Source organism: Bombyx mandarina, chromosome 18 (assembly GCF_030267445.1).
Source record: "Bombyx mandarina strain Sakado chromosome 18, ASM3026744v2".
Taxonomy (NCBI): Eukaryota; Metazoa; Arthropoda; class Insecta; order Lepidoptera; family Bombycidae; genus Bombyx; species Bombyx mandarina.
Window position 1 is genome coordinate 10,820,746 of NC_143224.1, and position 15,714 is coordinate 10,836,459.

The following is a 15,714-nucleotide window of genomic DNA, read 5'->3' on the forward strand; positions in this document are numbered from 1 at the left end:
GAACAAAAGACAACCACCTCTACGTTTGCTTTGAATGAGGGTTCCACTACCTCTTTTAAGTAGAATGGAATTGTAGAAGTTATGCGTTTAGGAAAGTGTCATTCAAATTGATGAGGTCGAAGTGTACTCATTTCCTTTTAAAATATAAATTTAGAAACGGATATAACACGTACTTCTGCTGGTTATCAAAGAGTAATACTAGTTAACCAATTTGACCTCTCTTGAGGCCAGCTTTCGTATTACATACGATCCAAAATGAGGGTCTTGAATTATTCTTGATGTTTCTAAAAAGATTATTTATTTATTTACGTTATAACACCTAGGCATACTAGTTGACTCGTTTATAGTTATATACTCGTATAGTTAACGCCCCTAACTGCTGGTCAGAGAGTACTGTGTGCTTAGTGCGAGTTTTTTAACGTTCTCGATAGCGTAAAAGTTAATTCAAAGTTGGAATGTTTGCTTATGTTGCCGCTAGGGGCGCTGTAGAACGCTCTCGTCTGTTGAACGTCCAAATTTTGGACGCAACACTTTAGCGTGCATCTGTTGAGCGTACAAATCTTGGACGCGCGTAGTCCCAATTTTGAACTTCTAACAGATGGGTATAAAATTACGGTTTATTCTTTCTAACACATCTAAAACTGTACCCGATGAATGGATTTTCTCTCTCACACATTATTTTCTAGGAAACAACTGAAGGCGGCTGTGTGAATCAGTGAATCAGTGTGAAATTCGAGCTCGGAGTTGTTGCGCGTATTTGATAATTTTATGTAATATATTTTTCGGTTGTTGTGAATTTTTATTTGTGAAATAATGGAATCGTAAGTAATATTTCATTATATTTTACTAAACTATTTTATTATTAGCTAACTAAATTTACCTAATATTAAATGAGTGAAAATCAAAATATAAAAATAAGCAAACACAAATTTTTAAAAGAAAATAATATATTTATTATTCTCTTCATTTATAGTATAAAAATATAAAAAAATCACATCACAAACAATACAAATTTCAATAAAAAAATAATTACTTTAATACTTCACTTTTCAACTAAAGTTCTCAGTTCGAGGAAGCACTAATGAAAGTTAATTATAATAAAACTTGCCACTGCAAGTTCATTATCAAAATTCCCGAAGACCGTTAATTTCAAAAGCGCCGCCTCAAGTTACATTTGTCCCTTAAAATCTAAAATAAATAGTACATACAGTACCAATACACAGCAGTATCGTTAAAGTCATATTTGTAACGTATAATTAGAACGGCATTGTAGTTTTTTTTTTTCGATTTCAGTATGTTGTCCAAAAAACTCGTATTCCGATTATAATTAATAAAAATACCCATTCTTCGAAACCTGAAAAAACTGAATCGATACGATCGCCTTTGTTTTTCTTGTATTGCCTTGTATGATTTAAAAATACAGTCCGTGATACTTTCCATCTTATCAATTTGTAAATACGCTAAGTCTTTCTCGTCGAATGCGACAAAGAGGGCAACGTGCAATCTAACCCATAGACACACCCCACTGAGTTTCTCGCCGGATTTTTTTAGTAGATCGCGATTCCGATTCTGTGGTATATTCAGCGAAGCACTGATCTTGCTAGTGTCAAGGTGTAGTGTTTTTCAGGTTAAGCCCTGTGAGCTCACCTACCCGTCCGAATAGCACCTTACTATTAGTTAGGGAAAAAACTAAGTCTAATCATATAATTTATGTTCCTTTAATCGGCTTTATTAGCTATTAAAATTGTTGATCGAAGTTTTCAACTTTCTTCGAATTTTTCTCGACTCATCTGGTATGAGACTGTTACTGGGGACCATAGTTTAATAAAATGAATACTGCCACCCAATTTGAGGTATGAAATCGATATCTCAATTGTTTTATTTAACGCATATCGTTCAAACCGGAACGCATACGTAATTGTAGAAATAAAAATGGCGGTACCTACTCGTGGCGGCTTACCACTAGTGATGTAATTATGATGACAGTTCGTTTACATAAATCATACAGTCGAATGGTGAAATACGAAGTCAAATGGATCCATTTAATGAGTATGTACTCATTCGATTTCTAATATGACATTACGAGTATTCGTAAAACGAAATTTTTATATTTGAAAACTTTTTTTCTTCAAAAGTTTATGCTTGTTTTCGTAGTTTCAAAGCCTACGACATATTTAAGTCTACTTGCATAAAATCATTGTATGCGATATCTAACATATATTATGTAAGTAAGTCTTAAGTCATTTATCGATGGTAAAAATCGATATTGACACTAAATAGGATTTCTCTATTAAATATCGAAACTTCTGTTCTGTAGAATTATTCAAATAAGGCGGCAAAATATAAAGAACGTTTAAAAGCTAGAAGTCATGGTCGCTTCTTGAATTCCCGTCAATATGGCCTGGGATACGGCCAGTTCTTACTGGACGACGAATGGTGATCCATGTAAGGGCTGTCAGTTAACAGCAATTTACTACCGCTGAGACCAGAACTAGAGCTCCCGCTTGACGAGAACATACTCTTACTGCCCGTATAAAATGATAGTGACGTGTGTAGAGGCTCTCGGCCTGATCGCCGTCTCGCTCGCACCAATGATACAAAGGCCACCGCGATGGCACAAAGGAAAATAACTCCTAACACGCAAAACGCTAAGGCCATTTTCCCTGGAGACAGACAAATCGTTTTGTCGCCCGGCGAAAACCCGCGAATAAATTCTTCATTTTCTATCCTTCTCGATCCTGTAAATCAAACAACGTCGTATTGAGTAATCAAAATTTTTGAGGAGCAAAAAAAAAAAAAAAATAGGTACGTCACTCACCCCGTATAGAAGCTTCATCTTCTAATTCAATATTCGGTGCGTGAACCTCGATACTATTGTACACTTCCAGTCTGTCTATGACGATTCCTCTCGCGTCCTTATCGAGTCGCGCCTTCCTCAATAATCCATCTCTAGTCTGCTGAGGCTTCTGCAACGCTTTGCAGTCCACAGGAGGGCATTGCCCTTTACATAACTCGATGCCACAAGTGAGATGTAATTTCGCTCTGTCCGGAAACTTGAAAGCAGCGAACGTCGTAACCGCATGTTGGTACGTCATTATGTTCTTTAACATAAAATCTGGATCGGTCTTCGATTGCTTAACGTTTAAGCTCTCATCTATATTTCTCTGGGTATCGGCCGGTTCGAGTTCGGAGAAATCGATTTCGCTGCTCCTCTGCTTGTGGCTGCGGATGGTGGGCTTGTTGAAGATTGATTCGTCGATCGGACAGCCGGCTTCGTCGAGCAGTTTCTGTGAGGCTTCGCCTTGACCGTCGTGAGCGAGGCAGTTTGTTACGCGAAGCCCGACTCCGACTGTAAGGTAAGACATACCGCAATGTGTGAACATAATGTTTGAAGATTGCCATCAAAGTATCTAATAATAACATTTGTTTTCGATCGTGCGAGGAGGCTTTAACTTCTGTCAATATAAAAGACAAAACAGTATATCTCTAGAATATTCCATGTCTATGAATAAAATACCTTGTGGGAATATTTGACAGTGTTTAAGGCTGAATGTTAGAAATTTATCGAAAAAAAACTGAGGTTCCTAATATTTTTGTGTTTCAAATAAAGAAAACAAATTGAAAACTCGATGCAATAAATAAATAAAAAGGGCTGTCGCATCCTTTATACCGAAATGAATGATTTCATCAGGGCGGAATCAAGCAGATGCCCCACTACCATAAATTTTAATTTTTAACACGAATAATGGTAGGCAGCGGCTTGGCTCTGCCCCTGGTGTTGCTGAAGCTCATGGGCGACGGTAACCACTCACCATCAGGTAGGCCGCAAGCTCGTCTACCTACAAGGACAATAAAAAAAAAATCACGTCACACGAAATCTCAAAAATACCTACTTAGATTATACTTATGTGTAAAGGAGAAACCCCATTCTGGGCCTAAGCGTTACACGAATGGGATATGTACCAAAAAATTCGTCTATTTTGCTTGATTAACCCATTGAAATCTTAGCTTCATTGACAATGGCCAAGTGTAGAAAATAAGTTGAATTCTATTTTTTGTTTTAAACAATCTTTGTAAACATCTGCAACACTTATTTCAATATACGTAACTAGCTCCACAAACGTGTGGGTTAGAATTAGACCATCCCTAAAATGGGATCGATAAAAAAGTTTTCATTAAAATTAAAATAAGACTGACCTAAAGGTCCTAGTTACCAAGTCATAAAATCTCTTAAAAAAATAATTTCGTGCGCAGCGCGTTTCGCAGTACGTTGTTTTTAATTTTTGGCTTTCGTTCGTTTTCGTAAACAACCTTATGCACGATTTCTCGTAACAGGTTCCATTTTTATTTTCTAAGCAACCTGTTGCTGCAACGGGTTTCGTAAAAAAATACTCATCTTTAGTAGGAAACAGCCTTAAAAATATCGTTTTTTATTAAAATATCTCGAACAATAAACATAACCTAAAATGTAAACATTGTCTGATTTTACCAATTTGGCCATTGCTGGGAGACCTGAAAATTGGGCTCATGAAACCTTTTTAGGTATTGTAATTTATGTCCAAATTCTAGCACTGTAACGCCAGGCCCAAGTTTGTATGGATTTCGGGTTTCTCCTTTGGATTTCGTCTCTTACCAGGTAGTGTACATTGAATAAGCAATCTCATGGGCTGTCCCACTTCGACTGTGGCCGGTTCAGTGGCGGCAGCTGCTGGGGACAATTCCATCCAGGCTCGGGCCGCTTCCATCAGCATTTCGCGCTGCTCCATTTCGGCCGAACTCGCGAAACCTTGACGGTTCCGACCCATTCTGGAATGTTTTTAAAGTAAAACAAATTTTAAAATTAAATTTAATAATTAAAACAACTTTAAAAACACATTGATATTGCAACTTAGATCGATTTGAATATAGATAATACACTTAATATTTATGAACATAGTTTTTATTCTCGAATTTCTATGAATTTCGGGAAATACTGAAAAACCACGGGCCAACGCCAAGTGGAGTTCATTTTCAGTTTTAGTTTCGTCTGATGTTTCGTCCTGCAAAAACTTCCGAACAATCCGGCACGTATTTAAAATTGTGGCTTATTGCATGGTAAAAAAATTATTTTTGGGTAAATCTAATAGTTTGATGGAGCGGTGAAGGTACTTTGGTGCTGGAAAGCACCAGCACTGGACATTATTATTATTATTTATAATTATTTATGAGATTTGACATCCAAATTGTAACATATGTGTAAAAGCTTTTTTTTTATTTTTTATTGCCCTTCATTGACTTCAACAATGCCAGGGGCAGAGCCAAGCCGCTGCCTACAAACTACTACTATTTAGTAGTTTACTCTTTGCAAATAATGCTTTTTTTAATGATTCATGTGTGGTTTGTATGAAGATATAATAGGTACATTATGAGCAAACATTTGAAATCGAAAATGCCTATCATTACAGTTGCTTATTAGAAAATTGGGAGATGTATATAAATACATACCTGGATTTTTTTATTTCTTGCCCGGCTATTTCCCTTATTTTATTGTTGATTACACTTTCCAACGCCGGACTGTCGATTTGGACTGCTCGTCTTTGCAGTTTGCATCTGAAATATTAGTTGAACAAAAAAAAATCAGCTCACATTTTAATAAAAAAATTTCGCAATACATAAAAAATACGAGGGCATTTCTCACGCGCTGGATGTAGAATTATTCTATCTCATTTTCTCGCAGATGAAATTCTATAGATATATATTTGTCTCCTTCTAGTGTCGGGTTTCCCTTCACATCACAATGGAGTAAAAGAAGGCTTCGCTTTTAAAAAAAAAAACTCGAAAGACTGAATTTCACATTAAAAGGCCCTAAGATAGCATTTTGTCCCGTTTTATGGATATTGAAAGCACATAACAAGAAAATAAACCACGACTACCAAATAATATTAACAAAAATGCTGACTGCGAATCGAACTCAGACCCGGGGTATATTAGTTTATCACTCACCACTAGACTAACTATATAGGCGAATTATTTCGTTGACATATCTATACTAATATATGGTTTATTGGTTTGTACCGATGTTCCGTTATAACTACTGAACCATGCATCCGATTGACTTGAAACTTGGTATCCATGTAGAAAATACATGTACTTAATGGATAGGCTAATATTTATATGAGTGTTGGACTCCCTAATAATAATGACAATAAATAATAATGTTAATTTTAAATGCCCAACGAAGCGGGCGAGTACGGCTAGTAAGTTCATATGAATATATTTATTCAACTCACTTGACCAAGATCTCCTGATCGGATGACTGTTGCAAGTGTTTGTCCATTTGCACGACCAGTTCCACGTTATAATACAATTGTTCTTCGTCGTCTGGTTCAAATTCGGTGGTGTTCAATGTGGATGTTCGCACACCGCACGCGTTCGACGGGAGATGTAGTGATATCTTCGTGTTTAGACTGCCTGGAATAATGTGAATCACATTTCAGACATTTAAAGGATGTATTCTATTCATGCGAATCATAGACATAATTAAGAAACAATTTTACTATATAATCTTACAATTGTTATAAAACACTTAAGTATAAGTTTGCATTGAGATCAGAACCTTCAGAATTAGGAAGTTTAGAAAATTTATTTCGGTTTGAAGGGTGGGGCAGTCGTTGTAAATAGTTGAGACCTTAGAACTTATATATCGAGATGGGTGGCGCATTTACGTTGTGGATGTCTATGGGCTCCAGTAACCACTTAGCACCAGGTAGGCTGTGAGCTTCCACCCATCTAAGCAATAAAAAAAAACTTATGGCGATGACGATGATTGATTTGTAAAAATGTATTAACATATTTTTATTTTTATTTTGTTTCGATATCCTCACCAGATTAACCGTGATAAATAAGATTGGTTCAAATTATAGTTATTTAATCGTGTTGTCTTAGTTTTTAAACTACATTTATTTTTAACACGGTTTTGTTAGCCTGACCTGTATATCTAGCTATCTATCTAACGCAGGGGCTCCCAAACTTATTTCATCTACTGCCCACTTTGAGAATAAATTATCTTGTAGCGCCCCCATTTTTTCACCTACTTAAAAACCGCTATAGCGAGAGCTCAGTCGGTGACTAAGAGTCCTCCTAGATGAAATTACACCAAAGCCTCTACATAACGCCCCCATTTTTTTCTGGGTCTCTTACCGCCCCCCTTTAGGCCTGCAGCGCCCACAAGGGCGCGTTATCGCCCACTTTGAGAAAAGCTGATGTAACGGAATCTTCTAAAGTAATTTTCACCAAATTCATAACGTCGGACTAACTTAAAATTATTAACTTAAAATGTATGAAGAGACCATGAAAATATAATATTTTTGTTAATTTGGTTTAATAATTTTTAATTTAGCTTGTCTTTATAGCAAAGTATTTTTTTGTGTTTTTGTACCTACCCTAATTGTGTACATTAAGATGTTTGTTTCTAAAAGGGTTTTTTGTAAGATCGTGTAACTCTAAACCAGTTTCTTTGGTTTGATATTCAAAATGTATACACGTACCCCGGTCACCGTCCTCGTCGAACCCGTCGCTTGCGACGAAGGGATCGACGAGCGAATTAACCGACAGACACAGCCCACTGAGTTTATCGCTGGATCTTCTCAGTGGGTCGTGTTTCCGATCTGGTGGTAGATTCTGCGAAGCACTGCTCTTGATAGGGTCAGTGTTAGCAACACTCCGGTTTGAGCTCCGTGAGCTCACTACACACGTTAGGGCGAAGCTGAAATAGCCTCTCAAGGCTATCAGCATAGGTAGGAAAAAAAAATACACGTACCTTGTGATTGACATTCACTAGAGAAATCTTTGCTGAAGACTAATCCTTTGAACGGGCGGTCCATCTCCAGGTCCACTATGATGGAACCCTTGTCGCACTTGGTAGCCACACTGACCACCCTGTTCGGCTTAGTCTGCTGCCCCAGACTTGAAGTCGCCATACACAGCAGCAGCACCAAACGCCACATGTTGGCGCATCCTGAAAAAAAGAATAACATATTCACTAATCCAATTAGATTAATGACCTTTTTCTGGAAGGTTCCAAAAAGTTAAGCCTAAACGTATCTTAAAGATCGTGAGATCTCTGGTTGATTAACTCTATCTGAATTGAAATTAATACAATTGGCTTAATTCTATTTGTTCTCCATGTCTTGTTTAAATGAGAATCAACACTTAATCTGTACTTAATATTATAAAGCTGAAGAATTGGTTTGTTTGGTTGAACGCGCTAATCTCAGGAACTACTGGTCCGACTTGAAAAATTCTTTCAGTGTCAGATAGCTCATTTATTGAGAAAGGCTATAGGCTATATGACATCACGTTAAGACCGGACACGGTAAGTGGAGCACCAATAAAGAATGTTTTAAAATAGGGGTTTAAATAGCTCCTTAACTTTCTATAATTCAAAAATATTTTCACTCTCTACGTATAGCCTTCCTCAATAAATGGGCTATCTAGCACTGAAAGATTTTTTCAAATCAGACCAGTAGTTCCTGAGATTAGCGCGTTCAAACAAACAAAGAAACAAACTCTTCACCTTTATAATAATAGTATACATATAAGATAAGCTATATAATATAAGACCAATCGGGATTTTTTTCCTTTTGAGAGCTTACGCTGCGTGCGCTCCGGAAACGATTAAAGTAAATGAAGTGCGGATAAAACTCAGCGTTATCCCAAAGTAACTAAGTCGCGGGCAAAAGCTAGTTCATCGATAAATATGAAAAGAAGTGACCCGTTGAAATCTAACAATCGGCGTGTCGATTTACTCTAGACTTCCATGGCCAGGACGCCCTGGACTTGCTCCAATTATATCGCCATTAATTATAGATAAGATAGTAACCAACCAGTAAATCTAGATTCTTTGGTCGCCTATCCTGTAATAAGTATAGAACTGCGGTCAATACTCGCGGTTGCAGCGGCGGATATGAAAGCAATTTGAGACTGTCATAAAATGTAAATCGCTGAGGCAAACATGGAATCAGTTTAATGATTCGTTTTGCCAATTAGAGATTATATTTGATACGAGAGGAAATAGATGTGCGCGGAAGCAATAACGCAAATTGAACAGAATATATACTCGTCTATTAAATGCCTCATTATAAAGATCAAAAACCGGGATGGGATGGGATTTGGTTAGATTTACTTTCATTAAGCGCCAAAGTCTGAAGAGGCAGGAACTAAATTTTAATACGTTGTTTTTCTTGTCCGTAGTGTCTTGGTTTTACTTTTTTTTATTATTGCTTAGATGGGTGGACGAGCTCACAGCCCACCTGGTGTAAGTGGTTACTGGAGCCCATAGGCATCAACAACGTAAATGCGCCGCCCACCTTGAAACCTTACTAGAAGAATCTGAGGGTAGGAATAATAAGATAACAATAATAATAGTTAGGCGCAGCACGAGCAAACTGAAGTTATATAGTTGGATAGTTTTATCACTCTCTAGATCCTAAGACCGGCTATAATTCAGTGGTCAATCAAAGCAAATGGCAGGCTAGCAATTTTTATTTTATTTTTATTGCTTTGATGGGTGGACGAGCTCACAGACCACCTGGTGTTAAGTGGTTACTGGAGCCCATAGGCATCAACAACGTAAATGCGCCACCCACCTTGAAATATAAGTTCTAAAGTCTCAGTATAGTCACAACGGCTGCTCCACCCTTCAAACCGAAACGCATTACTGCTTCACGGCAGAAATACGGCACGGCTGGCGTGCGGACTCACAAGAGGTCCTACCACCAGTAAGCATTAAAAACAGAAGGTACATTAAAAGGATCTAACCTTTGAACGCAATCTTAAAATAAAAAGATTCACAATTCGGAATGGAGCCAGCCAAAAACAAGCTCTACTTTAATAGTATGCTCATTTTTTGGATTGCCTGTTGTTAAAAATTTTATTTTTAGTTTTATATCGATAATATGCCATATCCGTTAAAATATAATTAGGTTCATCCGCTAGTGGCGCGGTTATTATGCATTAACTAGAAATGAGAACATCTATATGGAGCCGTCTTGGTATAATGTATCTTGGATTCACAATCCCGTCTTGATACTTAAAATCTCTTGGATTAAAATCTTCAAATGATGACTTCAATTATTGAAATTTACAACACTCATAAACTCTGCCCTATACGCTTATTTATTTCAGACGACTAAAGTCTAAACAAGCTCAACGTGCTTGTATGAATAATATTTTCGGTTGGGTCGGGCGTTACCTACTAAGTACCTATAAGCGTATAAATATAGCGTAGTATAAGTCTTCTATAGCGTATAGTAATGTGTATTATCTATGGTAAGTATAGCGTAAGGATAAGACGCCTGGGTGTATTAGTATCAAGCGGTGCAACTGTGCCGGTGTTCAAATCCCGTACCAATTTTTCTAATGAAATACGCATTTAACACGAATTACTTGTACGGTGAAGGAATAAAAATATGGTAGGACGTCTTGTGAGTCCGCACGGATGAGTACTACCACCCTATCTATTTCTGCCGTGACGCAGTAATGCGTTTCGGTTTGAAGAGTGGGGCAGCCGTTGTACTGTTAAAACTGAGACCTTAGAACTCACGTCTCAAGGCGGATGTAAGCATTTATGTTGTAGATTTTTATGGGATCCGGTAACTACTGAACGCCAGGTGGGGCGTGAGCTTGTCCACTCATGAAAGCAATAAATAATAACAACGTTCCGAGTCCCAGTAAAATTTTGCAAAACCTACTTAAGCCCCGTTCTTCAATACACCATATTGTTAGCGTACAGTTACCGTTCCGGACAACGGTCTCCGATATTCCACTTAGATTACGAACCGTTTTCAAGACAATTAAACGTTTAAAAAAAATCGAAACGAATACGCATTAATATCAATTGTATCTGTTGGTTTTATTATGAAAATGAAAGTTTTAGTTTACTTGTAAACAAAACTTATAAGGAACAAGCGGCCCGTTCCGGCTTCGCTCGGGTCTTCAATAAAAATCTCAACGATTTGACGTTGTTTTATTTTTTTAAATAAAAGAACACTTATTGCGGCATATCTATAATAGGTAGGACACTTTTTGTAAATAATAATGTGTTCTACAAAGTCGTAGTACATTATTTTATTCTATCATCAATAGTTTTCGCAGGGCACGCGATGTAAAGAATATTTTAGGTAATTTTTTTACACCTTGGGTTACATTATTGGAGTTTTAGTAAGGATCCCAAATTGTTTTTCAAAAAAGATTATTATAGCCTATATCACTTGGGAATAGTGTAGCTTCCAAACAGTGAAAGAATTTTTCAAATCGGTTCAGCAGTTTCGGAGCCTATTCAATACAAACAAACAAATCTTTCCTCTTTATAATATTAGTATAGATTACGTGTAGGTATGGATAACCGATTTTATAAGGCAATCGGTTATGTACACTACAACCTGATGTCTTCCACATTGTATTAATTAGGTATTTGCTTAATTTTACGCCCGTCCCGATCCTGTGGAGCGAATGGTAAACAGTCGACGTCGCCCTAAACATGTCATTACGGATACTCCCGACCCATTAACGGTGCTTTAAGGTACCTCAAGCACCGGTCACCGTCCTCGCCGAACCCGTCTCTTGCGACGAAGGACTCGACGATTACATTCTGAGTTTCTCGCCGGATCTTCTCAGTGGGTCACGTTTCTGATCCGGTGGTAGATTCTGCGAAGCACTGCTCTTGTTAACCCACCCCCTTTTTAGCCCCGTGAGCTCACCTACTAGTTCGGTGAATCTAGAATAACCTCTCGAAGTTACTAGAATAGAAAGAGAAAAAAGGGCTAAGCAATTGCGGAATCGCATCGAAATCACAATATAACAGATTTTCGGCAGAAATATATTCTGGCAGTAAATAACCGGGCGCGATTGCAATATCCCTTACCGCCAATAAGTAGTGGTCTTAGACATTGTTTTACGTTTATGTTAGGTTAATGGTTGTGGTTTCGTACTGTTGTTGATCGAAGTCATTGATTTATGATTTTTTTTAATTTATCCCAAGAATCATGTAAAACCTATTAGCGTAGTTTAAATTCGTAATTAGTTATCAAGCAATAAACCCTAACTGGCAGCCTAGCGTTTCAGTTCAATGGGTGCTTACAAAATAATTTGATATTTCCACTGCATATCCCACTACGGGTACCACCGCGTATGTATGTCTCTATCTAGGGCTCCGGAAACCACTTCCTACGTGGTAGATCGTGAGCGGATTTATGGATTTACAACATTGAAGAAAATAAAAGACAGTCGCATTCCTAAAGGTCGTCAATATATGTCACTAAAATTTAAAGCCTTTGTAAGGCTAATATCACTTTTAAAGTAGGTATTTATAATTTAGTGATTGGCTAAAGCATTTCATGTTCTTACAGTTTCTCGAAAACCTTCCGTTATAAGAACTAAAGAACATGAAATTATTAAATTTAATGAAATAGGTCAGGGGGTCATATGTCTTTTCAAATTTCTTGATTGAGTACTTATTCGTATAGCAATGATTCGATTGAGTATGTACTTCAATACCATTAGGTCTAATTGAGAAATTCGTGAAAGCGTTTATAATAAGAAACTGCAGAATGAAATATGGCTAATGGCTAATCGCTAAATACCAATTCTGTTTATCATTTAAAGTTTAATAAAAGATGAAGACATGATTGATATTTTTGAATTGGGCGCAGAGATGAACTCACGGCCCGACTTTTTTTTTTTATTGCCCTTGTAGGCAGACGAGCATACGGCCCACCTGATGGTGAGTGGTTACCGTCGCCCATGGACTTCAGCAATGCCAGGGGCAGAGCCAAACCGCTGCCTACACAACTTATAATGAACTTGTAGGTACCTACTAGAGCTAACAGGCGCCACAGCGTTAATTATATGTTTAGCGATAACTATAATAGAACAGAAGATATTCGACAACGCTTGAATCGCGTTAATTACATTTTTGAGGTAAGTCAGGGTAAGTCTCCATATATATACAAGTTTCAAACAATAACATTAGGATCGTGGGTCTACTGTGATTTCACTTGCCCCCGGAAGATTTTCCCTTTGTCGACTACTCCAAATATGAAATATTATGGTAAACCGGAAGATTGCCTCATATTCTGTTTAAAATCTGTAAAATTTAGATGTCACAATGTATATCAAGTTTTATTGTAAACCTCAAAATAAATAAATATATATTCGGAACAAATAACGCACAATCATCTGATCCTAAATTAGGATTCACTGTATTATAGGTACCAGAGATGTATATACGTTAACATAATATACACATAATATATAGATAATAAACACCCAGACAAAGAACAAAAAAAACTTCATCACATGAATGTTTGCCCAATGTAGGAATCGAAGCCACGACCCTCGGCGCAACAATTAGGTCCTCTTGACTAATGCACCACCGAGTCAGACAAAATATCATTACGAATAAAGCTTTAATCTGAAATTTAATTACAATACCTCATTGTAAATGTGGGTATCTACTGGTTTAACATGAATCTTAGTACCGTTATTGATTAAAGTTACTAGGTCAAATTTACGCATGCCCATAATGAAACTTTAGTATAATAATATCATACGAGGGACCTAAAAGTAGGTAACCTAAAGGTAGGTAAAGGTAGGGGGTAAGAGACCGGGCTATGTCGGACTCCGGCGCCTCCAGAGAAGAACAGGGAGAAGAAGAAGACAGGGGTCCTCCTCTGCTCCGAATTCCTGCCGGGAGACTACGCCTTGAGAAAGGCGCGCGAGGCACTTGCACGGCGTCAGCCACGCAAGAGCTACCCCGCAAAACCGACTACCAACTAAACCCCATCGAGTCCCACCACTCCGACTCCACGAAACCCACGGTACCGCACAGTGGGCGCCGAAAAAAGTAGGTACCTACAGTTTGAAAAGTGAGCAATCTCATTCAAGTACCGTGCATTGTTTTCGTGAAATAATTTGTGAATTGCGATTTATGATACAAATAAAAAGTCATCGTTCGTCTGACCGTGTAATAAACGATTTGTTTCGATTTAATGTAAAGATTTCGGATATAGATTGGGTTTTGTGATTTTTATTCGAATAAATTTCTCTTCTCTAGCTTTTGATTTCGTGTCACGTTTTTTTTCTTAACATCCGATTAATTACTGTCTTTTAAAATATAGATAAAACATATATTATTTATTATATTAATCATAAGAACAGAACTTTCAAAAACACATTAAAACAATTTTAAGGAGTAACTGAGTAAATAGTTATTATTATTCCATCCAAACAGCCTGGCTTTGGAGGCTTAGAGGTAGTTTTAAAAGAAATTCGTCAGGATTGTGCCTTTGAGTCTCCTCACGCGTCCGGTGACGCTGCAAAGGCATCCAAGCTTACAGCCAACTCTTTATTAAAAAAAAAAAAGAAATTACTCCAGAAAACAGAAAATAAGCTTAACCTTCATCTAAAATTTATATACATTGATAGTATTGTCAATTTTAGATTTTAAGGCTCGATACTGGTGGTAGGACCTCTTGTGAGTCTGCACCGGTAGGTACCACCGCCCCGCCTATTTCTGCCGTGAAGCAGTATAATGCGTTTCGGTTTGAAGGGTGGGGCAGCCGTTGAAACTATACTTGAGGCCTTAGAACTTGGTTCTTTTTTAATGAGAGTAGACATAAAACCTCTCGCATGGCCACTTATAAAAAAGAAACATAAGAAGCAAAAGTCAAAAAAAAAAAAAGAAGACTATCGCCGACCGCACCGCACGCGCTGTACACGCACACGCCGCTTATTTATTCGCATAAATATTTTCATGGACTCATATTAATCTCTATTATACGAATTCTTACTGACGACCATATAAGTCGTTGCGCGAGTGATATACAAGTTTTATAGACAATAATTTAGAAGAGTGCCGTGTCAAGTCGCCGCCATTACGCGTCGTCCAGCAGTGGCGTCGAATTCTGCAGCCTGGAAGAAGCTAGCGACGGGTTGGCAGGTACGTCTACTCCTCATAGCCTAGCCTCGGCCTTCTCCTCTTTTGTGCATATTTAGCGATACTCGCCCCCGCAAAACTTCCTTCAAAAATATTGAACCAGCGCACCGCCGTGGTGGAAAATTTATAAAGAGTTTTTCCCACTATTATTGGTCCTTCGTCCCCGGATTACATTTTAATCATCGCTGATCACCGCTTATTACGCGAATAAACACGCTTTATTATATATTTTGATATTTTATTCGCACCGCATTTCATCATATTCCATTATTTTTGACAGGTCATTGACCTTTACTTACGCAATCCGCAACAATGTCTTCGGCTGAACAAAAATTGACAATTCTAGAATGTCAACGACAAGTCTATTTCGAACACATACAACGTATTTACGATTTATCTCGCAGTAATTTAAATGATCCTGAAACATTGGAAAACTTTCTTTGTTCGGTAGAAACAATCGATGAGACACGCATTAATTTCCAACAATGTCTCAAGGATATAAATCAATTAATATTAAAAATCGATACAGATTCTAAGCCCGACTTCAATAAGTGGCTCGCTTTTGAAGATTTATATTGTCGTATCAAACGTAAACGTTCGCAGTTAGAATCAAAACCCACCATGTCTGTCAAAAGAAATGACGACTGTTGGCAAGGTGTTAAATTAGCTCGCATTGAAATTCCCGAATTCGATGGGAACCCTAAAGATTGGCCGCTATTTTTCGCGACTTTTAAAAACGC

At 37.6% G+C, this 15,714-nt stretch overlaps 1 protein-coding gene across 1 annotated transcript in view; it reads right to left on the bottom strand.

Annotated features, from left to right (window-relative positions):
- Positions 1 to 1,595: 1,595 nt before the first annotated feature.
- The window catches only part of cyr (cypher), a 45,323-nt gene continuing 31,204 nt past the window's right edge, over positions 1,596 to 15,714 (bottom strand). The window contains exons 2-7 of the mRNA XM_028188026.2: positions 7,799 to 7,996; positions 6,270 to 6,450; positions 5,485 to 5,589; positions 4,634 to 4,806; positions 2,819 to 3,349; positions 1,596 to 2,738 (exon numbers count right to left, since the gene is read on the bottom strand). Of these exons, the coding sequence (XP_028043827.2) occupies positions 2,392 to 2,738; positions 2,819 to 3,349; positions 4,634 to 4,806; positions 5,485 to 5,589; positions 6,270 to 6,450; positions 7,799 to 7,985 (1,524 nt within the window). The 5' untranslated portion in view covers positions 7,986 to 7,996 and the 3' untranslated portion in view covers positions 1,596 to 2,391. The remainder of the gene's footprint in view (positions 2,739 to 2,818; positions 3,350 to 4,633; positions 4,807 to 5,484; positions 5,590 to 6,269; positions 6,451 to 7,798; positions 7,997 to 15,714) is intronic.